General features: G+C 42.7%; 1 protein-coding gene across 1 annotated transcript; it reads right to left on the bottom strand.

The window, feature by feature from the left end:
* Positions 1–1,645: 1,645 nt before the first annotated feature.
* Positions 1,646–25,405, bottom strand: ogfod3 (2-oxoglutarate and iron dependent oxygenase domain containing 3). Its single transcript, XM_030097945.1, has 9 exons — positions 25,232–25,405; positions 24,055–24,281; positions 20,574–20,649; positions 20,451–20,493; positions 18,347–18,411; positions 17,802–17,858; positions 17,333–17,486; positions 13,952–14,075; positions 1,646–2,409 (listed from the first exon to the last, which is right to left on the bottom strand). The coding sequence occupies exons 1-9, from the start codon at positions 25,312–25,314 to the stop codon at positions 2,273–2,275; spliced, it is 966 nt and encodes a 321-aa protein (XP_029953805.1). The 5' UTR covers positions 25,315–25,405; the 3' UTR covers positions 1,646–2,272.
* Between the last annotated feature and the right edge of the window lie 73 nt (positions 25,406–25,478).

Genomic DNA, 25,478 nt, shown 5'->3' with positions numbered 1-25,478 from the left:
GAAGGTTGAAGTAAATTATTGGCTCCTTTGATGGGGAAACGGCACGCTGTCATTACCTAAATAGATTAAAAACACCTAGACAGAGCTCAGCCACGTATGAAAGCAGCGACCGACCTTGTCACACCGAAGGGTGGACGTCGTGCTATTTTCATTGATTGATTCTTGATTCAAAGGAACTGGCGTTCCTCCCGTCCCTGTTCCACATGCAGGCCCACCGCCACGCCGCTCTCAACACTAATAGATGCGATAATAACTCCCCCGGGAGCTGAGAGGAGCAATATTTTGCCAGTAGATATGAAAACACTAAACTTGTTCATTCAGAGGGAAAGTAAGTGTAGGAATGATGCTACCAGGATGGCAGCACTTGTTTCAACTCAGATACACTCAAGACATTTAAAAAAAAAATGTACCAGGTTATGTAATGAGGCAGTAAACATGAAATCAGCTACGTTTTTAATGCAGATTTCACATTAAACTATTCAACATTTCCATATTTATAACTGGGAACCTCAGAATTCCAGAGTGTTTTTGCCTTTTTAAAGGTAAAAATTAGTAATTTTCTTTACATTTTTGCATCTTTTTAAAGTGCATGGCCAACTTGGAAAGGATTTAAGCCACTACTTTCTATGACAACTACATTGGGAGTCAGTAAAAAAATGGCACTTTTGAAAACATCTTTCAGATTGCAAAGATTCTGAAAGAAGCAATCCTGTACATGAGCAGTACAGTTGCATTTAACAGTTGGCTAATGTTTTGTTGTTTGTTTGTTTTTAGGTGTCGTGGCGTGGGACACCTAAATGGAGCTGAAAAGCAGAGTGTATTGCAAACCGAACAATTAACACCTAAAGTTCAAACTAAATTTGAGAGAAAATACTTGTTTAACCCCTGGGGAAAATTCCCTACATATTGTACTTTTGGAACGTCTGCAAGTGAAAACTATAGGAAACAAAACAGGTTCGACTCTGTGCAGAATGGTCACTGATGGGGCCGACAACGTTTCCACTGCAGTGAAAACGGTTTGCATAAAAACATCCTGCTGGGATATCGACTGGACTTTCACCACGGGGCTGCCCACATAAACAAATTGAACCCAAAGCAATGTCCTACACTGAGAGGCAAAGAAAAGAGCAAAATCAATACATCCACGAGAAAAATGGCTTACCCTTTATCACATATGGAGCCCTGAGAACAATGGAATACACTCATTTGGTTCCGAATATGATAAAGAAGCTACATGTTATTGAAAGTTAACAGGAAAAAACAAGCATTGATGTTAAAGACTTGAAAGTTTTGGCAAATTAAATATACATAAAATAATGGATTGTTAAAATCAGAGTGCAGAATCTATGAAGAAGAAATGGGAAAGGAGACGGTGGACTGCTGGGAGCAGCTGAGTGGAAAATAAGAAAGGCAAGGGTGAGGGGTTCTCCAACATACGGGAGTGTCTGATCAATCAGGCAATTCCTCAAACGCCGGGCTCACAATAGGAGGATAGATAAAACTATGGCAGCAATCAGTTGAGGTGTGCATGAATGATACTAATGGGTTCAATAAAAACTGTATGAAAACTCAACTCCTCTGGTTCAGGATGAAGAAGCAGGAAGAACTCCGACAGCTAAAATAAGACGAACAAACTGACTTTTCAGGTCAAATTTTTTTTTATTTAAAATCACCGTCACTGACCACACAAAAGCAAATGGACATACACCTTAAAAGAAGCACGGCCCTCGGATGGGGATAAGATTCTTCTCAGAAGAAAATCCTTCCTGGGCCACAAGCTGGGAGAGTGAGTGCGAGTGGGAGGAAGGAAGATTTAGAGCTGAAAGGAAGAATCAGCAGGCGATTTGCCAGGTTTACACACCCCTTCTTCCAGGGATCGCTGGCCCTTCTTAACACAAAAAAATCTAACAGAAAACACACAATCCTGCCCGAGCCTCTTTGAATCCACTTCTGCGGGTGTCTGATCAGAAAAGGCAGACTGTGGAGACCCGGATGGTCCTAAACCCAGAGATTACCATAATGCAAGAAATAAAAAAGAGAAACTGACGTGGACGATTGGATTCAATCGTCGAGTCAGAAAAAATTCCCACCTAGAAGAGGGACACTTCATTTGTTCCTCTTGCAGGGTTACAGTTACTCACTTTGATTGTTTTTATGAGTGAAGCCTTCACTGAAATCCTCTCCTCAACCCACCCTCTCCGACCCCTTCCCTCTGCTTGCAGGGCTTATCCGAGCCGGCGGGCAGCGCCGTCATCCATCATCTGTGGACTCCTCAAGGCAGGGTGGGGTCGGCGATGGCGTGTGCGGGGTCGCACGTGAAGGACACGGTGATGGCGTAGCGGGTTCCCCACGTTACCTTCTCCACCCGGTGGAGGTTCTCCGAGCCGGACGAGAAGAAAGACACTCGACCTGGGCAGATTTTTCAGGAGGAAGACACGTCAGCGTTTTGTTTCAGACTCGGATGGTGAAATTTAAATCAGCACAGTGCCTGTGTGGCACGCACACACCGCTGAAAGCAGGAGGCGGTTTAGCACAGCTTTGAGAAGACGGCGGTGATCACACGGCTCAACGTGCGCCGCAGCCGCTCCACAGTAAACCCATTTATCGTTTCTTTAATCTAAACATGAAAAGAAATGAAAAGGTGATTTTTGAGAAAGTTCAAAGCTGCGGCTTAGGGAGGCTTTTCATGCGTACAAGCAAAAAGATCCACCAACATCCCTGTGAAATGCCTTAAAATCGCACATACTTATACAGTTCTGCTCGAGTTACATGAAGGCAGCCAATCGATCAATCGGCTGTTGATGAACAACCGAAAACAGAGTGAGGGCAGATTTTCTCAATGGAAAAATGAATTCAACACTGATGTTTGGTTGTGAATTTCACTCATAATACAAAGAAAAGTTAATCACGGAGTACCACAGGGCTCTGTGGTAGAACCCTTACTTTTTTACATTGAACATACTTCTTGGAGGAAATATTAATAAGAAATTCTGCATTAGCCTCCACCGCTACACAGATGACACACTACTCTATTTTCCTACTACAATCAAAATAAATCAGATATATGGATCACATAAAGGTACTATTTTTTTCAGATTCAGATATTTTTTTTTCTCCTATTTTCTCTACGTAGAAAAATCAGACTGGTACGCTTCTAAATGCCACATTAGAGCGACTGATAATACGCCAAGAAGTCATGGAGGTAAAAAGTCATCACTTTTGAAGAAACTCACATCACTTCTTTTTAATTCAAGAGTAAAAATAATGACGATGCGATGTCAGCAACCTTTGCAAATGAACAAAGAACGATCTCAAAAAGGAAGCAGCAGCATTTAGGTGTTCTTTTCCCTTTATTGTCAATGCGTAATTGTTTCATGATTTATTTTAAGTTGATGTAAAAAAAACAACTGTGGATTTGGTGAATTATGCAGACAACACATTGACAATAAATGCACTTCCATGAACGCAGTGCATTTTCAAATCACGCATCCTTATATGTCTCATCACGGTTTAATCCAGTGCTTACTATCCACTAACCCCCCGCACACTGGCTGGGGTGTCAGTGGATCAGTTTCTGGACATGTGCCAGTGGTGGTTGACCTCAAGTAGGAAAACCCATTTAGCAAAGGTTAATTCAAATAAAGAGATGGCGCAATGCATTTTCCTTCCCCTTCCCTTCAGGTGAGAAAATTAAAGGTTGTCCTCTGCATGTTATTGTAAACATAATGGCATTATTCAAAGATACAGGGATAGATTTCAAAAGCACTTCAGCTATTTTAGGTCAGACAGTGTCCTTGCAATGTTTTGTTCTACTGCAGAGAGAGTGGCAGCAGGATCAACAACACACTTTAATGATGAACAACGGCGAGTGCACGGACATTTGTATGGACAGACGACCGAGTTGGATTGCTATTCTGGGGGACTTGAGTCATAACGCTTAACCGGCAAAGCTGGATTGATCCAGGAGCCTACCGACCCTGTCAATAGTGTCAAAGACATGCTTTTTACCAATTGTTTTTAGCCCTGCTGTTGTTTAAATGAACAGCAGGAGTGGAACACTTCCCCCATAAAGACACAGCAGTCTTCATTTCCAGCTGCTGTTTCCACTCTGTCCCCGAATAATTGATGGTAATCGATGGCACTGCTTGCATAGCCAGTGCGATTTCCACCATTTAAACTGTTGCCTCTCTCTTTCTGAATAATTTTAACAAACAAGAGCAGTCTGGAACTAACCTTGACTGCACAATGTTTTAATTTCAGGAAGAGAAAGTATTCATGTTGGTGGAAATGCGATGATACTGAAAGAGAAGAAAGACGCTGGATGAATGAAGCGAAGCCACTTTAAACCTTTTCCAGGACATTTTAGCACAAACTGAAATGTGATCAGACTGCCGGATTTTAACATTTACAAAACATGTTTCCTGGAACATAAACTGTGAGCTGGGTAAAGCTGTCTCAGGGTGAATCTCTCCTCACTTATCAAAGGTTTTGCTTCGTTGGGCCAGCTAATGAGCTATTGTCACTAACCAGCGAGTTGTTTTTTTTTCTTTAAACACAGCCTGCTGCTCCATCTTACCTGTATAAATGTTTACATCGCTAGTCTGTGGCTGCAGTCGACAATTAAAGGATTTCTAGTCAAAGAAATAAAAGTTTTCAGACTCTTGTTTTGTTTCAAAACTTCCAGTTTCTTCACCTTTTAATGGGTTTATCTCATTATGTGAAAAAAAAATCCCGGAATCATTGTGCGTCTCTTTGTGTGCGCTGCTTCCCAATGCTGATGAATTGTGTTAGCACCTGTTTGTGTGTGTGCGTGCGTGCATGTGTCTCTAAATCCCCCTGGCAGCGCATTAGCAGAGGACGTCGGGGGAAATCAGTACCTGCTGTTTACCGACGGAATTTACACTGAAGCTGGGATGAAGGAGAATTAATGTACAAACAAAAGAGTGTGAGCATCAACACAATGAGCGGTGGTCCGTTTGGAGTCACTGGGGGACGAGGGCATTTCCAAGTGCTCAAATTAGTGTCGCAGCTTTAGATAATTCAACAAAGAAATAATCTTGGAAAATAATCCCAATGTTTTCTGTGAAGGAGGCAGCAGATTCAGGACAGCGGCTTAGAGGCAAAACAAGAGAAGAGTCACGAGATGTTCAACAAGGTCCAGGCTCCTCTAAATATCACTCACTGCAGTATTTATGGGACAAGCTTAGAAAATGAAGGCCCTGGTCTCTAAAACTACCAAGTCTCAGGAGAATACAGGCTGGAAGTCACGACACTAGAGAGGCCGCCATTGTTAGTATTGCCCATCTATTCACACTTATGCAGGAGAACTATTTGCTGTGGCCGTGGTATGCATGAGCAGCAGCAGCAGCGTTTGGGAAAAGTTGAGTTTTACCCTATTTACACGGAGATGGACATGGAACCTATTCGATAAGTTGAATTTTCAGACCACTGTCATGTAAACTGACACACAAAAGGCCTTAAAAGTTTTACATTTTCACTTGAAAATGTTGAAATCATGTAAAGAGGGCTGGAGAGTTGCCGTGAAGTGAAATACCATATTTTCCGGACAACACAGCACACCTAAATAGAAGCCACACCTACTACAATTGAAAAGAAATATGTATTTTGTCACATATATGACGCACTGGACTTCAAGCCGCCGATATCCAGGCTGAGAAATCAGGCATTTACACAGAAAGATTTTGTACCATAAGCGTTTATTCATAACATAACAGAACTGATTGTTTCTGAACAGTGTCTGTAACATGGCAGTAAAAGTGCTGATCAAACAAAACAGAAAAGTCATTGACGGTTTTATTCATCTTCCTCCTGCGCACTGAAGCCACTGGAGTCGTCCTCTTCAGTGCCGGAGTTGAACAGCCTCAGATAATCTTCGTCACATACCTTTACAGTCTCTGTGTTGGTGTTGCTCCAGTCACTGCTGCGCTGCTCTCTTCGCCGTTCAGAACCCGTTGGTGATGCTGGATTCCTTCGCACTCCTTCATGCTGTTAAGATCCACTGACAGACGTCAGGAAACGTTGCGCTTCGCATGCAGCCAGTCCTTGTGAAAGATTTCTCACCACTGGTCATCCAAGCCTTCCACTCACCCTGAAGAGCCGCTCTATATGCTCCATTCACACTGATGTCCAGTGGCTGCAGGTCTCCAGGATTCACAGCTGGAATAGAGTTTGTTTTCTTGAGAGCTGCTTTCACAGAATCTGCGATATGGGCTCTCTTGCTGTCCAAAACCAGCAGTGCTTTTTTTCTGGTGAAAAAATCCTCCCGGGCGCTTACTGCAGCACTCTGTTAACCATTCCTTCATTAGGCTTTCCAACATCCACCCTTTTTTGTTAACTTTAACGACTATGTCCTTCGGAAGTTTTTCTTTTGGCACAAATATCCGCTTAAAAATCGCCATTGGTGGAAGCTTTTGTCCGGATGCGGTGTGGCCCAGAACACATGAAATGCGTCCTCTCCTGTCCACTTGTTTGTCTTTCAGCCGGATCTGCACAGCACAAACACGTCGGCCGCCTGCTCTCTGCGTGTTCACCCAGTCCTCAAGAACATCTTCATGTCCCGGCCACCTGCTTTTATGTCCTCTGAAAGCCTTTCTTGTCTTTTGGCATTGCATCAGTTCTTCCCGCTGCCGCCTCCAACGTCTCACCATGGATTCATTAACGCCAAGCTTACGTGTAGCCGCTCTATTTCCGTCACTGAGAGCCAGATCGATGGCCTTCAACTTAAAAGCTGCATCACAGGAATTCCTTCGTGAGTTTTCCGTTATGAGGGGATGAGGGTGTAAATATATTTTCATATTTTGCTATTGTTCGTCTTGGGTTGCTAAGAATAAAAACTTTTTGTTTGCCCTGACTGTTGCTGTCTGTCTCGTTTTTGCACTTCCTGCTACAGCGCCCCCTGAATGCTGAAGAAAACTCCATTGAAAAGCTGCACCTCTGTATATGCCGCATGGTTCGAAGCGTGGGGAAAAAAGTTGTAGCTTGTGGACCGGAAAATAAGGGACTGTATGTTAGCTTTCTTTGAAAATTATTACTGTCACAATCATCCCCTTTAAGGTTTCTCGAATGTAGACTGTGAAGTCTGGGATTTTATACTGAAAGGAATGTTTAACTGGCCCACTAAATAGTGCTTTGATCAATAAGTCAGTCAGGTGAATTGACTTTACTTAAACTGAGCATCTTTACTCTGCTTGACACATTCCTGCACACACAATCGGTAGCAATTTGGGGTTCAATGTCTTGCCCAAGGACACTTAGGTACATGGAAGTAGGGATCACATAGCCAATATTGTGATTAGAGGATAAACCTTTGCTTTTTAATCCTCCACAAACGTGATATACAAGGTCTTTCCTTGACAGAACCTTGAACTCTTGGGATTCAATAATTCCCTTGCTGGTGGACTCAATACTGTCACTTGAGGATTAAGCCTCCTGTTGCCGTCATGTCGATCACCTCTCTGTTTACCACAAATCCCAAACACGCACATAAGGAAAGCTGTCAGAAAAGAATCCCCGGCCACTGAGAGCAACCAGCTGAGTCAATCCAAGATATATCCAATCCAAGAATTTAATGAAACTTTGTGTGTGGCAGCATTTTAATTTTCACGAAGATAAAGGAGGTAATGTTTTATGAAGCTTTGTAGAAAGTCAATGTCTTTAAGCTTATTAAAGCTAATATTGACTTTATTCGCACAAGCCTAAATAGCACTTTTTGTGAGGAGGAGAAGGGAAGCTTTCAACTTCAAAGCCTTAATTCTTGGAGCATTTAGACCTCTCCTAAGGAAATCCAAGCAACGACCCAGTGCCCGGCAAACACACTGCTGACAAGATCAGCTGTTCCACTCTGAATGGAGCAACCGGCTGAAAAGGGCATCTCCATAAAAGCTTGAGGTTTCATGATGCAACGTGAGCAAAAGGTAGAGTCAAAACAAAGTTTCTAAATGTTAATGTCACTTTAATCTATTTAAAAAAAAAAAAAAGTTCAAGTGTTTTGAAGCTTTTTTGCTTGCAGTCTCCTCATGTGAGCTACTGAAGAAAACACTTGAAAATATCACAAACAGGACTTCGGTCCTAATTAGGGGTGTCTTCAGATATTCGACGATTTGACGGTTCGTTCGAAGGGGCCTGATTTGAACGCCAATCATTCAGTCGAAAGTTGCAAAATGTGGTTATGAAACGAGGACCATTCCATTACAGCTGTATGGGGGTGCTGAATGACTGATTTTACATAGAATTGCTTGTTTTTTTCCAAATAAACATAATATAAAGCTTATTTGATATACAAGTTAGCCTATCAAATATACTGTGGAAAAATTTACTTAACTTGTTCTTTTATTCAATATTCTGTCTGTTTAGTGTTTGTGAATGAACCACCATGGTGACTGGCACAATCCGATTTTGTGCAGAGCTCCATCACAGAGCAGCATCTCGGTGGTGATTTGGCTTAACTTTAAAAGGCTCACAATGTTGGAAAAAAAGCTTCAGAACAAGTCAAAGATGATCCAAAAAAAGTCAAATCCAAGCTGTGTCAGCAGCTCCTTTCTTATCACTCCACAACAACTACATGGCTTTCCACCTGAAACGGGTAAGTAGCCAGATAATTGGGCTAATAAAAGATGACTCTGTCACTCACTTCTCAGTTTTAATTCTGACTTTTATTTCATTTAATTGTAATATTTTAGGTTATTATTTATCTAAAAGGCTTATTCTATTTAATTTAGTGTTTGTTTTTGCATGGATGTTGCGCTGCGAAACGGACCCGACACAGTGCCATTAAGTCTATTTCATTTCATTTGAACAGATAATGTGAGAAATTGTTTAGCCTAAAAATGTGAGCTTATCTGCAGAGCTTTTAGATATAAATAAATTACATGCTTTAGCCAGTTTGTTAGAAGTGGGTTTGGTTCTGGTCATTTGAACTACTTTCATTTGTTTGATGTTTAAAGTTACCGACACTTTGTTCCAGTCTGTGTTTCAGTTGTTTGTAGGAAAAAAATAAGAGTTGTTTTACCTGCCTGCTTTTTTTTTTTTATTACTGTGACATTCTGCTGTAGACTATATTCATATGATTCTAAAAAAAAAAGAAAAGAAAAGAAGATAGATTCGACTATCAGTCGACGATTCGACTAAGTAAATTCTGTCGGGGACACGTCTAGTCCTAATAAATGACCCCAGTGGATACACCCAATACTGATCAGTGCCTCTTTCCTTTGCATCCTGTTTGTTTTGTCACCATCACTCTGCAGCTACTCGATCTGCGCCTCAAGTTGAGCCTCTCCTCTCTTTTCTGCCTTTAATAAACAGCCACACGTCACTGATTTCCACTTAATGAGGTCTTTAACTTCAGACACCCGAGTGCGACGGGGTCGGAATGCTAAAAAGCTGCTAAACGGTGTGTGACTCAGTCAATGCAGAGACCCAAGTTTGCTGCTGGAGGTGAGACGCCTGCCGGCAAGGCCAAGAGGCGCGGCGCACATCGGCTTGCCGTCCAGTCGATCCATCGATTACTCTCACAGCCTCATATTTAATTAGTTGAGGACAAGCGATTCAAGCAGCATGAAGTCTTGAAGAATGAAAGTTAGATGAAGACAAGTCGCACGGGTTGGGAGCTTTCAGAAGTCTCGTGCAAGTAGAACAAAAGTTACAAAAATAATATAAAAATTATTGACCAGCAATTACAGCGAATGATGTTGGAATTATTGGCTGCATCTTTATTCAAAAGGGACTGACGTTGCAGTTACGTAATCTTTTCCCTATTGAGGCTTCTCACTGCATTTGCTGATGAGGTGCTGCTGCATCGCTGACTGTCGGCCGTGAACGGAAATGAAAGTGACACCCTGCTATTCTAGTGGGTGGTGTGGGTGGCCCACGCTTTTTCCTCAGAATAACGTGTCTCTAGGGGTGCTTCATCCAGATCTCATTAAATTCACCTTGACTTCAGGCACAAGACAAAACAGAATGTCTGCCGAGCTACTGGAAATAAATGATCAAACAAAACGAGTTTAACAAAGACCAAGCAGATATGAATTGCGGTACCGCCGCTTCAAATCTATTAGCATCTAAATTAGAACCCAGGGGCCTCATTTATAAACCTTTGATTATGTTGAAAACCGGGCCTGAAAGTGGCGCACGCCAACCGCAGCGCCAACGTGGTGAGGATGAGCGCACCGCTACGCCAACTTTAACCCCGGCATACGGAGACACTGGACACATGAGAAACCGACTGCACAGATGGTGAGGTGGAGAACTGAAGCCAGATTCCTCTCATACTTTTAATTTCATCAATCATCGGACTTTCAAGGCTCCGAAGGTTTCACGCAGCTTTTATAATAAGACAGCAGCTTGTCTATTTTTAACAGCATCTTTAAATAAGCTGCATTTTCAGACAGACATCACACATTACTCATGACTTCACATTTTTGTTGAAACCTGAAGATTGGTAGAAATGTCAAGCGTACTTCTTCGCCAGTGGAATCCTGATCATAACAATCCACATTTTGTTCTATGAATAATCTGAGCTGATTTCTAAACATGGACTTGTAGCTCCACAGCAGTGAAACAATTTCTATCGAGGAAACAAGTGAAAATAGAAAACTTTGGTTCTGTTTTCGGTGTGTTTTCCTAATTTAAAATTTTAGCTTATTTGTCAAATTGGTCCATAGCAACGCACTCATTCGGGTTCATATTCAGATTACTGAATATGAACTAGGCTACAAGTCAGATAAATCAAACAAAAAGAAAAATCGATTTTAATTTAAAAAACAAAACATAAACCAAAGGTACGATTAACACAAGTTTTGAAAAGGCTTATTTAAAACAGGAATCTTGGTGCCATAAATTAATCAGGGTCTGTTTTTGAAGGTCAGTCCAGCTGAAGTTATCTAATTCCCCGGCGGCAGCATGAGCTTTCAGGTGAACCCCTGCTGCCTCCGGTGAGTGACAGATGTGCTTTTCTCTCCCTGCTCTGTATCTCCCCTTCCAAGCCGATCACCTCCTATCTCTCCATCGCATATCCGCTCTTTATCTATCTCCCAGTCGCTCGCTGGCTCTGACCTCTCCCGCACGCACTCCCTTCCCTCCCTACAGGACACACATCCACGTTCTGTGGAGCTGTCACCTTCCTGCCCGTCCTCGACTAATCCTCTGCAACTTCCGCAACACTTCCACCCCGCGCCCCTTCCCCCTCTGGTGCTGGCTGTCGTTTCATTCTCTCTCCAAGTCGTGATTGTCCTCCCGGTGTTATAATTACACCTTTCTATTTGCGTCGCCTTCGGAGCATCTTGATTACCCCGGTGAACTAATCACCCGTCCAGATTTGAGGCTGGCGCTCCCACACAGTCAAAACACGGCAGTCAGGTCGCCCAGCGTGGCGCCCGACGAGTCGCTGGATGGGGCGACGGCGTCGCCGTGGCAGATAGAAGGAAACGAACCGGGCCGCTGATGCATTATGCATGTCCCTGCATTTCTCCAGGCAAAAAAAAAAAAAAAACTACGGCAGCAGTTGGGATTCGCTGTGCTTCTTTGGATTCTCGGGCTCGCCCCAACTCCACTGAGAACTAAAAATCTGTCAGGGAGGACTGTCGAGGGCTGGTATTCGTCCTTCTCCTTGGCTCAGCTCTTTCCTCCTCTTCTCCACCCAGCAGCCTTCACTCAATTCGAGATTGAGCCGATACCGTCCTCACTGATCCAAAGCAGCCGTGCGATTCACCAACACCTGTCACGGGAGAGGAGACGCCGCACGACCTGCGCTCGTTCTTCATTATCATATGTCCTTCAGACGGCATCCCGCGCTGCTCCATCATAGGATGTCGTCACCTCCGCCGCCGCCGCCGCCGCTCACAGGCTGGGTAAGAGGTTTTTGACTGACTGGCACATTAGGGATTTAGACAAGGTGGAGAGCAAAAGGTGAAGGATAGAAGATGAGAAAGAGGAAGGACAAAGCGCTTTTGTTTGGTTTTCCCGCATTGCTCTTGATTAAATGTGGCACGCGAGCTGGATGAAAGGGCGGGAGATGACAGACAACCGCCGGAGATAAAAACGGAAGCAGGAAAGGGGAGCGCTAGGAAGAAGTGACAGAGGGGACAAGGGGGGCGGAAACGGCACGAGATGGTCCGCTGACAGGTATAATAGAGAGGAAGCTGCACCCCGGAGGGGAGGGAAAGGCCTCGGGAGATGCGGTCCATAATGAAAGGACTGACAGAGCCCTAAAACATCCAGGACCGAACACGACGAACAGAGGCAACGCAGGCGAATACGAGTCCAGCTGCCTGCTGCCTTCAGTTCACATCACACTTTTCCAGACACTCTTTAAAGGGCAAGGTCACTCCAACATTTCAAACTATGAAATAATGGACAAAGAAGCATTTATTTCAGCCATGTCACAGTGCTCTGTGGATTTTTCTTGTGGAAGTAAAATAAGTAAAAAAGGGATTCCAGGTGTAGAAGTGAGTCGTGCTTTTGCCTCATAGTAAAATTTTCCTCAGTTACCCTTCATCTGGGTATGGGCTTCACACCTTCCCTACATGCGTGTCTGATTTCTACATCATTTTCAGCGCAAACAGACGTGGTTTTCAAAACACTGCTGTCTAAACGTGACATTTTTCTGAAATGAGAACGTCTTCGCCAACTCCAGTCGACTCCAATAAAGTTAGAGAAGAAGTTCTTTTCAAACTTTTTTTTTTCCCAAGGAGCTTAAAAGAATAAACAGATATCATTGTGACTCTATGTTTAAATCATATAACCTCCAACACTTTGAAAAAAAGTAATTTATACCAGACATTTTTTTTTTTTAATACGAAGTCGCCAAATTTTTAATGAAGCACAAAAATTAGGCAACATATCCTTTTGATGCCCACTCTCCAAACTTTTAATGAAAGTCATTAAACCATCCATGAATACATTACCATCCATTAGCCTGGACTTTATTTCAATCCTAGTAATCATCCCAGTATTACTGTATCTGAGTCTCACTTGATGTGTCGAAGCACAACTACGGCCATACTTTCAAAAGACCAATATCGTATTTCTCAGTTTATACTCTCCGAGCTTTGGTGAGTTCTATCCTTGATAAGAAGTGTTTAGGAAACTAATGTAGACGTCAATTCGTTCTTGAAGGCCTCTGACACACATCGATGATTTTGAGCTAAAGCATCTAAAATTGTTCTGACTTCATTTGATTAACACATGACGTACTGTTCTCACACTGTCTTTCACGTAATATACTCAAAAACTCACTTTCCAATTCATTGGACTTCTAAAAAGAATCTGATAAACTCATTCTGGCAAATCCCTTTAAACTGATCTTCCCTGATGTGCCAAAAAAGAAAAAAAAAAAAACAGGTAACAGATCTCAGTTACTTTTAAAATATCCACTTCCCCTCCTGTTTTGACCACACTGTATTCATGTTCTATGTAAACATGACGATGCATTATTTCTTCAGCGACTAATCCGTCATCGTGCCTATCCCCCTGGGCGTTCCACCGGAGTTTAAACCTAATCCGCAGCACATTCGCTCTGCAGCACTCACGGCTGCTGATTACCCACTTAGAGGGGATTACACCCACTTGTTAGAGTGCTGAAACCACCTTCCGGTTCCCTAATGTAGCACTTATAATTCCATACAAAGCTTCCATAATAAAGCTCCGGAATCATTTACAAGACGGTCGGTCTTCCAGTACCAAAGCTGTCGGTTTGATCCCTCATCTCCAAAAGTCTTTAAATTGGATCTACTTTGGACAAGAACATGAACTCTGAGATTCTCCTTCTGCATGAAACACTTTGTACTTTTAGTCTTGTATCAATTTAAGTGACAGTGAATGGGTGGCAATGAGGTTACGAGTCTTTCCTGCTGATATTCCACGCTGAGACTGGTCAAACCTGACTGCGTTTGTGCTGAAGAGGAAATAAAGTCGGACCGTGGCCTTTAAGGATTACCTGCTCGTGGTTCCACTGTCCGGTTGCCATTTTGGTCCATGAAGACAAATCTTCCCCCCGTGAAATCGGAGTCGTAGTCAGACAGGTAGAGGAGAGAGGTGTAGTCGAAGGAGCCGTAAGTCACCTGGCAGGTGGCGAAAAGGGAGGAAGGGATGAGTTCAGGCTTGAAGGGTAAGTGAATATATCAAATCTGTCTGTTTTCCGGACGCTGGGTCGGTTTTTGCTTTCTTTCCACAAAAAGACTTTCACATCAGCGACTCTATAAAAACTTAGGAGAACTCTGCGAAAGGGAATCTAATATGTCTCAGTCGCCTCTCAGTGGCAGGTTAGTCCCTCCGTCTCTCAAGTTAACGAATAAAGAATAAGAGAGAACTGTCAAAACACACTTGAAAGTCTGATCTGATATTGAAAATACCTTGATCTCCGCTTTTAAACTGAAAATTAAATATGTCCAATAACATTGACATACAAAATGAAAACTATTCAATGGTTGTCTTTTAGGATAAAGAAAAAGTCCGTACTTTGTATAGTATCGACATGTTTCAGATTCTGCTCCTCTCAGCAGTCCTAACGGTTCCACAGAAGGAAATGCTAAAGGTTGTTCCATGTTAACACGCAATTAACTAAACAGAAAAAGCTCAGAGTGCATGACTTTTACCACGTAGAGCCCCAGCTACGCCGTGTCAGCTCTTCTTGCAGAGGAGACTAATGCTTTATCTCTTCCTCTCTCCTGAGGTCCCCTCCTGCTGAGTCTTCATTTCACTTACCGCCGTCATCAAACCTCTGGGATTAATTAAACACGAGCCAGAATGATACACGAAATAGCTCCAGAGTGGAGTCTTCGCCTGAAGGTGTAAGGAAATTCATTCATGCCAAGTGGTTTTCCACCAGCAGCACCAGCGGGACGCTGACGGGATATCTGGTTCGTCTCTCAGCGGATCTCTCACATTATCACTTTTAACAGCTGACTTTTTTTTTTTTTTGACTGCTCACAACTTTTGGATTTTCACATCCTCCACTAAGCTGAAATGAGTCTGACACCCCTCTATTAGAGGATTTGGGCTGAAAATAGATCCATCCTTTATGAAGAAAACAGGGTATAATTTGGTCATTTGAAAGACTGAAATGAAGCTAAAAGGCGGCGTTTGAACCGTCTTGATCTGGAGCTGCTAAATGCACCAGGATGCGTCGCTGCCCGTCACTACCTTGGTAATTTTCTTTTTAACAGCAAAAGTCTGCAGGCGAAATGAGCTGAGGTTGAGTGATTTTCTCTTAGTTCTAACTTGACCTTTTTTGGATTCCAGACATCTTTTTCATCCGTATTCAAAACACCGAAACTTCCAGAAGTGTGACAAAACTGGGGGAAAATAAAACCACTGCTTCACACTGAATGAAAGCCAAAGTTAGTTCAAGTGATGTTTGTACACAAACTTCATCACAATGAGGAGTGACTGCATTTGAAATTAATACCAACTCCGATAATTGAATTCCATAACCCGATCCAATCTGGCTCGGCCTCCAATGAGATAAGAACACGGCGTTCGCCGCCGTCACGTTACAACTGCTGCCGTGACACCGTATCAGCGACATGATCGATGGGGAGGGAAAAAGAATCCTACGACGAAGACGTCAGAGGCCATTTCCATTTAAATGAGGGCCGGGCGAGCCAATTAGACCCAAGATGGCGGCAGAAGCAGATGGGTGAGGCGAAGGGGCTCGCTTCGAAATTAAATTTTTCCAGCTGTCGAGGAGCGGCGGGGGAGGATGAGGTGACAAATATTAATATGGCCGCCGAACCCACAGGAGATGCTGCAGAGAACAAAAGGATGAAGCAAGGGCGGAAATACGCTGTGAGGAAGACTACAGGTAGAGTAAATATTTGATCGCCCGCCCACCAAGAGAAGTCAAGTGATTACTATTGACACTGAGGCTCCACAGGGTGCTTAAATAAGGAAAAAACATGGAAGGTAACGGATGTTATTGCCTGTCCACAACGGTATATTGTGAACAGTGAAGGTTTGACCTTTGGTTCTTGCCTCCTGAAGGGATTAAACACAAATAAATATAAAGAAATGTGGCCCAAAAAGGCCAATAAATCTTCTCTTTAAGAGGAATGAGATGAATGGACGTCGATGTAAAAACTTCTGAACTGAATTATGGAGCTCCAGAATGTTTGAATAGACCTTGAGAAGTATTCAGCATTTCACACTATTATTTTACAACTTGACTGAAGATCTGCTCTCAGTCCCACAACAACGAATGTGTCACGACAATGCCCGACGAATGAAATGAAGATTAAAGTACTCTGCTTTCAAGCTGCTCCTCATGAATACTCATAAAGAATGGATAGCGTATAACCCAACAGAGAGAGAAGCTCATTTACAAAACAGAATATCATCTATTTCTCAAAAGATTTGGGGAGATCAACTCATCAGAACTGATCTTTTGGCTGCTCCCTTCTGGGGTGGGATGATGAAATATGCATGTTTGATTTACGTTAAAATGTTTCCGTCAGCCGCTCTTCCTGGGCATTTGGGGGTTCGAAGAGATACTCATGGACTCACAGTGGAGATCTGTTTATGTTTGCAGTGTACTGCTCTCTGAGTGTGTGTGTTTGGCTTCTTGATAAAGACTGTGGTCTGGCCTCATCGGTTTTCAAAACATTGCTGTTTGAATGCGAAATTTTCCAGAAATGAAAACAGAAAATCGATGTGTTTTCAACCTTCTCAGCTGGTTTTGACTGAAAACACAGAATCCTTCAAACTCATTTCTAACTTTAAATTCTGATTTACCTTGAACGTGGATATCGTCGTCAAGGTTAAAGTTCTTTTCCTCCCTTTAGAAATGTCAGCCACCCTCCCTGACATGTTCTTTCCTCCTCTTTGGGTGAATTGTGGGACAGATAACGGCAGCCGCCATGACATGATATCTCGTCTTGAGCGGCAGACAATAGGTCGATCTCAAGACGAGGAGAATGTGTAAATTGCACAGCACTTTCTCAGACTGCGTGACAGCCGCCATGCAGACGTCCACATGTCGTATCTGAGGTCCGGGTCTTTTCAGCCGTTGTGGAAACCTGATGGGCATCAAGTGGAGGGTTTGATAGGAGGCCGAATGCTGCGGCGAGAGCTTTGTTTACGGCTTCAGTCAATCCACATAACACATCAAGACAATTCCCCCCAGCCCTTTTCACCTGAACAGATTACATCTTGTCACTAGGGTTGCAACAATTGATTTTTTTTTTTTTTTTCACTTCTGCCACTGTTTCCAAAACGCAGGCCTGCGGCACATCTACTCCGACGAAAATCAATACATCCAATCTATTTGTTTTGGCTATGGGAAGGTGCGTAAAGTCACACGCTCGTGTGTTTTCATGCTCACCTTGTCGATGTGCGGGTGCCAGTACTCGTCGTGTTGGGTTTTGGCTGCCGTGCTGTTGATTCTGGAGAAGAAGGTGGGCTTGGTGAGGTACATCAGAGTCGGGTCCAGACCGAACGTCTTGGCGATGATCGCCTGGATTCGCCCGCGTACGTCCCTGAAAATCAAATGCAGACAAAATACCCCCATGAGTCTGACAGCTCTGATTGCAGCATCAAGACTTTTCATTTTGAAAATAAATAATCTAGCAGAGAAAGTTGTGCGGAATGAGCGGAAGGTGAACGCCAACATCTCTTTGTTTAATATCAGAACAAGCTTTTTAAATAACAGGAGAAGACCTTCACAAGCAATTACTGAATTCTCAAGTGTTTATGTCATTAAAAAAAAAAAACAAAAAAAAAACGTTGGGAACAAAGCTCTGCAAATGCACGTCAAACACATGGCTGCTTTTCAATCAAGGCTCGTGAGTCACCTGTACAGCTGGAAGTCCTCCGGGGTGAACACATCTCCGATCTGATCCCCGAAATATCTGCCGCCGCCGCAGGATCGCAGACGACGCCAAACAGAGGAGGGATGGGGAGAGACAGGGGAGACGGGGGAGACGGGGCCTGTTAGCATAAATTAACGCTTGGCCGCGTGGCGCTGTGCGTCATTACCCAGACACTCCAGCCGCCGCCGCCGACACCGCGGCTGCTTCTGAACACCTGACTGCTTCGGCATGAAGAAAGCCTATTAGGTACGGGGGGAGTGGGTGAGGGTTCGGGAAGAGGGGAGCCTGATAGGAAACAGTCCCTCAGGGTTTAGGTTCAGCCGCCTGCCTGCTGGAGGAGGATGGAGAGGAGCGGGCTCTGCGGAGGTCATACGGGTCACCGGACGCGGAGAAGACGGCTCAAAAAACAGTATCAAGATTGATGACCGGCTCCATATTTGGGAGAGCGCTGCTTAGTGGGCTGGGTGACACGGCTGCAGGCATGCAGAAGCAGAGGCGATCAATAAAGCGAAGGTGTCCTTTCTCACCTGTAGATGTTGACGAACTGTTTCCCCATGGACAGGGCTCCAGAGTGCAGGTCCAGGATGGAGGCCTGCAGGGGTCACAGGACAGGAAAGGTTTCTCTAACTTTCCCTCTGTGCTTCAGACTCGGTTGGGAACCTCAGGGTTGTTTCTACTCCCTTCACTTAACATTTCATAAGCAGATCATATATTAGACAAGATCCTCTGAGGACACGGACCTCTGCAGATACAAGTCCCTATTTTATCTTCCAAAGTGCCAAATAAATCCACACCTTTCATTATTGCAGCAGGAGGCCCTCTGGTGGTGATAAACAGGAAGTGCTGAATGTACTTGAACGCTGTCTGAGGCTGACAGAGATTGATGGAGACGGTAAATTTACCTCAGGGCTGTAAAACACATAGCTGGATGACCTTGTATGAAAACTTACACTGAAGATAGACTTTTTCTTCCCAATAACTGCTGTCTCTAATTTGTTCACCGTTTTAGAAGAAGGAGCAGACAGGATACCGAAACCTGAACCCAGAGATCTGCGTTCCTGCAGTGGAAGCTGGCGACCTTGATGCGAGTGAAGTGGCATTTGGCTCAGAGGCGCAGCGTTTTACCGACATCAGCATGATGAATGTCAGACATCCGAGAAGATTGGCCAAGTAAAGCTTGTTTTTTTTATGCAATGAGAATTGTATTTTATACCAGAACAGAAAAAAAAATTGAGGTTTAGTCAAAAAAGATCCTGAACTGAATGATTTTCTTTGTGTTCATGTTCATCTTTAAACTGGAACAAAGCTACAGTCCTACTAACACAGGAGTCTGAAATGTTTATGACTAAATAAAAACACTTTTTCTGATTTTCCATCAAATTAAATTTGTCTGGAGCAGCAAAACATGTTAATATCTTAGAAAAAAAGACTTTATATACAAAAGTGAGGAAAAACTGAGGTTGTTGTCACGAAATGTCACAGCTGCAATTCAGATATATTTGTATTTTAGGTATATGCAAAACTTTTCTTAAATGAAAATGCAAAAACTATATATTTTATCCTTGAAACTGGACAGGCAGTGGTTAAATATTATCTAAATCAGTTCCCAACACAAGAGCGCATGTTGTGCCTGTAATGCTCTTTAATTAGCTCTTGTTTAAAAAGGTTTAATTGAAACGATCATGGCATATTTTAACTTTGAACATACTGTAAATTAAAGGACTTTCTTTGAAAAGAAATTAGCTGCAGGCCGTGCAGCACAGATGTTGAAACAGACGGTGCCTCGGTGAGGTTTTTAATAAGCTCCGAATAAACAGGACTCCCTCCTCATTAATTATTCAATTCAATATTTATTTACAGATTTAAAGATCACCTACGTTAAAACTGAAGTTTTTAATCTTGTTTACACAGCCAGTGGCTGCTTTTTAATAAGCTGGAAGATTCCTCGTGAGCAAAGGAAGGAACATTTCTGAGGATTTCTGTTTTGTTGCTCAAAGTCAAACAACAGGTGATACTAGCTCTGAAAAATCACTTGTACAATTTTAAGTTATCCAGTCAAACTGTTCTGCCATTGCTTCAGCTTAGACAGTAACACACTGTAGTTGAGTTTGTAAAAAAAAACCCATAATGCAACAGCTGTATGAGAAGTATTTTGGACATTTCTCTGGATTTCATAACAGAAGGCATAAAACTCGCTTTGCGTTCAGACTGTGGTCGTTTTTCCAGGATTAATTGTTTGGTTTTGTGAAAATATAGAAATATTCATTAAGCAAACTCTGCAACACAACAACGACAGACTACAAAACTGTCACCTGATGGCCAAAAGGAAGGATGTACATTAATTTTCCTCTAAAATTCACAATGTGTGGCCCTGCGGTTTATGACTTTCCTGCAACTAGACCAAAAAGTTGACTTCAGCTGTATATTCTAATGTAGAGAAAGTCATAATTTTTACTGCAGTGTGTATCATCTCACTAGGTTTTTGACTTTCAGCTGTACTAAGAGGTTTTCCTTGAACTTATGTGCTTCAGAAAATGAGGACAGCGTGAAAAACCGTCCGTGTGGAGAATTTCTACGACAGTTAATCTCTGCCTCGCTGCCATGTGGGTTTGTATGAGGTGATATACTCACTCCTCCCTCAGATCCGGCCAGAGCCAGGCCCCGCTCAGCCAGCCTGGGAGGCGAAACAGGGAGGACAGTCAGCAAAGAAGAAGATTGGAGAGAAGCGTAGGGCTGGATTGGGCGGCTGTTTACCTCCTGAGAACCTGAGCCTCCTCCCTCGTTACCACGCCGTCTGCAACCGCCCGGCCACACTTCTGAGGGGTGCATCCTGGGAGATAGGCAGGAAAACAGATTAAATGATGAGAAAGAGAGAGATATTGGTTTATGAGGAGATTAAAAACGCCTGCAGCACAGTATTTCTGCATACTTCAGGTCTCCTCTTCTGTTATATCATAACTACACTAATTTATTCCTGGAAGCTGGCGCCTCCTGCTGGGTTCCCTTTTAGACACTGGAGACGCACAGCTTGAATTCCTCACATCTCTTTAAAAGACAAATATCTAATTTGTCATGACAGTTTAGCAAATTTCTCAGAGGGCTCCACTTATGAACCACTTATGAACTTGTGAACTGTTCAGGAAGAGGATTAAGAAGCTTCACACGTTTATTCCTCCATTTATTCACTCTTCGCTGACCCTGGCCCGTCTGCTGCCCCGCATTTATAAAGAACACTGAAATCAGCAGTGAAGAGAATCTCTGATTATTATCGAATTATTTCAGGCACTTTTTAGCAAGCGAGATCAGTCAACGGCTCCAAATTTCTGCTTCCTGTCTTGTAAATTAAACATCGCCGGGGGCTTCAGTGCTTGTTTCTCCTCAATAAAACTTTAAATGACCTTGAATCGTTGATCAAGAGGGTTTAGCCGGCTTGGAGTTAGTGGAAAAGTTTGACATTTCATGCAACTTTTTTTGATTATTATATAAATGTTTGGGGGGGAAAAAAGAGTTGGAAAGGCATAGATAAAAAGTTTGAGTGGACAAGAAACTTCAGGATTACTTTCAGGCTTTCCACTGTTGACTGCTGCTGGTTGGCTGTTTAACAAGATAATTCAAAAAATGTGTAAATGGAATTTGATTTATAAAAAAAAATCAGTATGCTAACAGATGATGGGACAAGGACTAAAGCCTCGTTTCCGCTGCGTAGTGCAGAATGGGACGAGAAAGCGTAACCAGACACAAGTCTGTTGTGCGTCTCCACCGCAGAGAGAATGCAGGTGGGTTGTGAACGGCCGTGTGACGACACACGTATGTGCATTCTAGAAGGACTTCTCATTTATCATGATAAAAGATGATTTCAAAATTTGAGTCGTTGGAGATGCAGGTTATATATAACAATGCAATGTGACCAAGTCCATAGAAAGAGGAGAAGCAACCCTACCACCTCAAAATTGCAAGAAACTAGTTAGAAAACTATTCCCAGGCTGCAATTTTTTATTTGAAAAGCTCTTCTCAGTGTGTAGTTGAAGTGTAAATTTGTAAATACAGTCGACTCACTCAAACTGTCAGCTCTGATTATCCTCAGACCGTCACAATTAATATGGTTTATGGACAAAAACCATTGTCAACGCGCATAAATATTAACAAAACTTAGGTACGCGTTTGTATTCATAACAAATCAGATGACTGATTCTATGTTTTTAAGGTAAACTATATGTTCACCTCACATCGTGCAGCCCAGTCGGAGGCCTGATGCCTCATCTCACCCTGTTGAAGTGTCCTTGGACTAAGCTGATCTGTAAGCACCTGACACAGTACATTTACCTCTTTCCTCAGGCTGTCATGTAATTAAAGAGTGGAAATTAACAGATTGTGGAATTCAAACTTAGGTCTTGAAGTTTCCACAAGGATCGGCAGGAAAGTAACTCTACGCTCCTGTCTGACCACAAAAGACCCTGGGGGAGATTTAGCAGCGTGGTGCTGTTTCACAGCGACCTTCACCCCAGAGTCGTCGCAGAGAAACTTTTCTCTCGTCCCTGCATTAAAAAGCTGGTGACACAGCTTTTAAATCGAACGTTTACACGAGCCTGAGGGCTTTTGGAAGCAGCTTCCAAAGACTGATGAAGCGAGTATAGACTTTTCTGTCTACCAGGATCAAAGATACGTGGAGAATATCCTGAAATAAAAAAACAAGACAACAAGACTCTCCAGCTGTTCAGCCTGGAGGCGGATCAATGGTGCTTTTGATTTTTGATCCAGCCAAAGAGGAGGAAGCATGTGACTTACAGAGGAAAGAATACAATTAACTGAACATCAGCAATAGCTGGAAGTCAACATCTTCTGTCTTATGCTCTTCAACATGTCTTCCATAAACGGTTCTGGGAGCTGGACTAAACAACACACGGCCTCAAAACAGCAGCAGGAACTCCTCTGTCCTCCGTCTCAATAAGGACCACGTGCCTCTGAGGTCAGTCACTTCCTGCGTTTGGGACATGAGTCTGTTCACACTTTAATCAAACTTCCAGAGTTTGTCTGCAGCCGTGCCGGGACGTCCTTTTCCATTTGGTTGCACACCAAGACGCAGAGGGCAAAGTTCACACAAACACAAATGAACCACAACGATATAATCCAGGGTTTGTTGGTTTTAAACAGATCAAACATGATGGTTTTTCCAACAGAGATATATCTTAAATACGTCAGTGTCAACATTTCCAAACAACAAACTGTAAAACAGGAACTAAACTGTAATAAATTATCCTTACATGCACTCTGCATTCAGGTCAGTCATAAGATCGGCTCCTGAACTGAGTTGGCAATGGATCATATTTCACTTCCTTATTTCAACATGACATAATACATATTGATAAACAGGATGGAAAATCAGACACTGGATGATAAAGGAGAAATCATTCATGAAAGCCAGTAAAACACTCCACTCCAGACCAGTTGTGTCTGGTTGAAACTGGGTCCAAGGTTAGGGCTCTGACTGTATTGTTCTCTGTTTTTCATTACAAAAACAACCTACAGCACCAGCTCGTGGCCTCACTGATCATGCAATAATATCTTTCACTTTAGTGTTTTCTCTTTAGATCTTGAAGTCTTATCGTGATTATGATACATTACTGAATATTGCACGTTCAACCAATATGCTGACCCAACAAAATCAACCAAATAACTTGAACTTTTTTTTCTAACTTTCTCACATCACACTCAACCTTAAATGCATCTTGTCAGGATTTTAATCAAACCTCTGTTTGAAATACTTGAATAAAGAAACTTCAATGTACTTTGTTTAAAGTGTTAAAGAAAAGAAGTGTCTTCAAAGTTGTATTTGAAGATTTCAAGCTAACTTAAAAAAAAAAAATCACAATTCATTTCTTGAAATAAATTTCAATCTAAATCACTGAAGAGCTCAAATCCTCTCCCCCATTCATAAATTAATTCACGTATTCATTCAGTTTGACTTCCAATACAAGTAGAATTGTGTCATAGCGCCATCTGCTGGGCATATCCTAGACTGTTTACTGTGAGACCTGCAGAAATGAATGGAATTGCTGTGGATTATCTGTTTTTAGACTTCAATAGGCATTAAAATGTGATTATTAATAGTTCAAAAATCAGAGTCAGCCTTAACACTGACAACAGATCAGTTAATGATTGTGTTATGAAGTAGGTTTGTCCTCACGTTAACCCAGTGGACAGATTAACCCACACAGTAAAGCAGGAGGATTCTCACCCGGATAGCGTTTATGGTTCTCATAGTCCTCTGAGCACTGCACGGTGAAGACTCTGGGCTCAGGAGAGACCAGCTCCCTCTGGCTGGCTAAAACCTCGGTGATGTCGCTGTCCAGAGAAGACAAGTAGAGCCACGTCGCCGCTCCGCTCACGCACACCACGACCAGGAGCAGAGCCACCAGTCCACGGGATCCTCTCCAGGACGATCCCTGCCGCAGAGCATTCCCTCTGAGCAAAGAGAAGCAAAGGAAAAGGAATGACTGAGTGATACCTCAACCTGCAACAGCAGGATGTCTCTGAAAAATAAAGTCTTATGTCCCAAAAATTGCGTTTTGTACAGAAAAAAATGCATATTCTGCATTTGTAACAGTGTAACAGACAAAACAAGTTGAAAATCCGTCATATAATCAAGGTAGTGAAATATTTGTAAATACTCTCCTCTCAGTGTGTCAAGTGGTTACTACAGTGTAACAAGAGGTGATATCTAAGAAAATTATAGCCATAAAAAACTGTGCTTGTGACTTTAGAGACGTTTTCATAATAATAATAATAAAACATTTGTATGGAGTCGCAAAACAGGTTGAAACCAGATTGACACATTTTAGGTCAGGGGTCACGTGCAGGATGGAGTGGGCTGGACTAGTCAAATAGTTTCATTAATAACATAAAGGACATTTAAAATATACCTTCTGGTGTAAAACACAGTGGAATGTTTGAAAAAAAAGTCTCTTAAACCTGTTTAAACATTTTCTCACTGTATTGAAAATGAAAGGAAAACATTATTCAGATTAATGTTGCCATATGTGGAACGCAGTAGGTCATGCCTTTGTTGGGGGGTAAAATCTTTTGAAATTTAAAATTGCACCATTATGAACGCAAGATATATTTACGTGACGTTATAATGATATTGTAAACTATCTCGTTATGTTTAAAGCGTTAGCTGGGGGGTAAATAAGGGGGCAATTTTCTGTTTTTGTCAATAAGGAGCTCTTCCGACTCACGTACCTCTGCCCCTTTCTGTTTTCCACCACTAAACAATGAAACAACTTCGGCTTTAGCATGTATAATATGTTTTATTCAAATTTACTGATACTTTAAAGGCGCATTGAGAGCGACACTGCAGAAGTCTTAATAACCTGGACTGGTAAAAATACCTGCAGCATCGTAACTTAGCTCACCTTTTAATTTTCCTTTCGATCTCGGAGGCGTTCCCTCCTTTCGGGGGTCTCTGTCGCACCAGGGCCATGGAGCCTCGAGACATTCACAGAGTGCGACCACTCAGGCACGTCTGCTCTTTCTTCTTTCTTCTGGATCCATTCACACCAGCAGCTCGCACCAGCAGCAGCATGAACCGCCCAACTTCCGGGTGTGCGCAGAGCGCGCCCGCTGATTGGCTGTCCCGAAGAGAAAGCGTCACTGTGATTG

Source organism: Salarias fasciatus, chromosome 8 (assembly GCF_902148845.1).
Source record: "Salarias fasciatus chromosome 8, fSalaFa1.1, whole genome shotgun sequence".
NCBI lineage: Eukaryota > Metazoa > Chordata > Actinopteri > Blenniiformes > Blenniidae > Salarias > Salarias fasciatus.
This window is presented reverse-complemented; position numbering and strand designations above follow the sequence as displayed.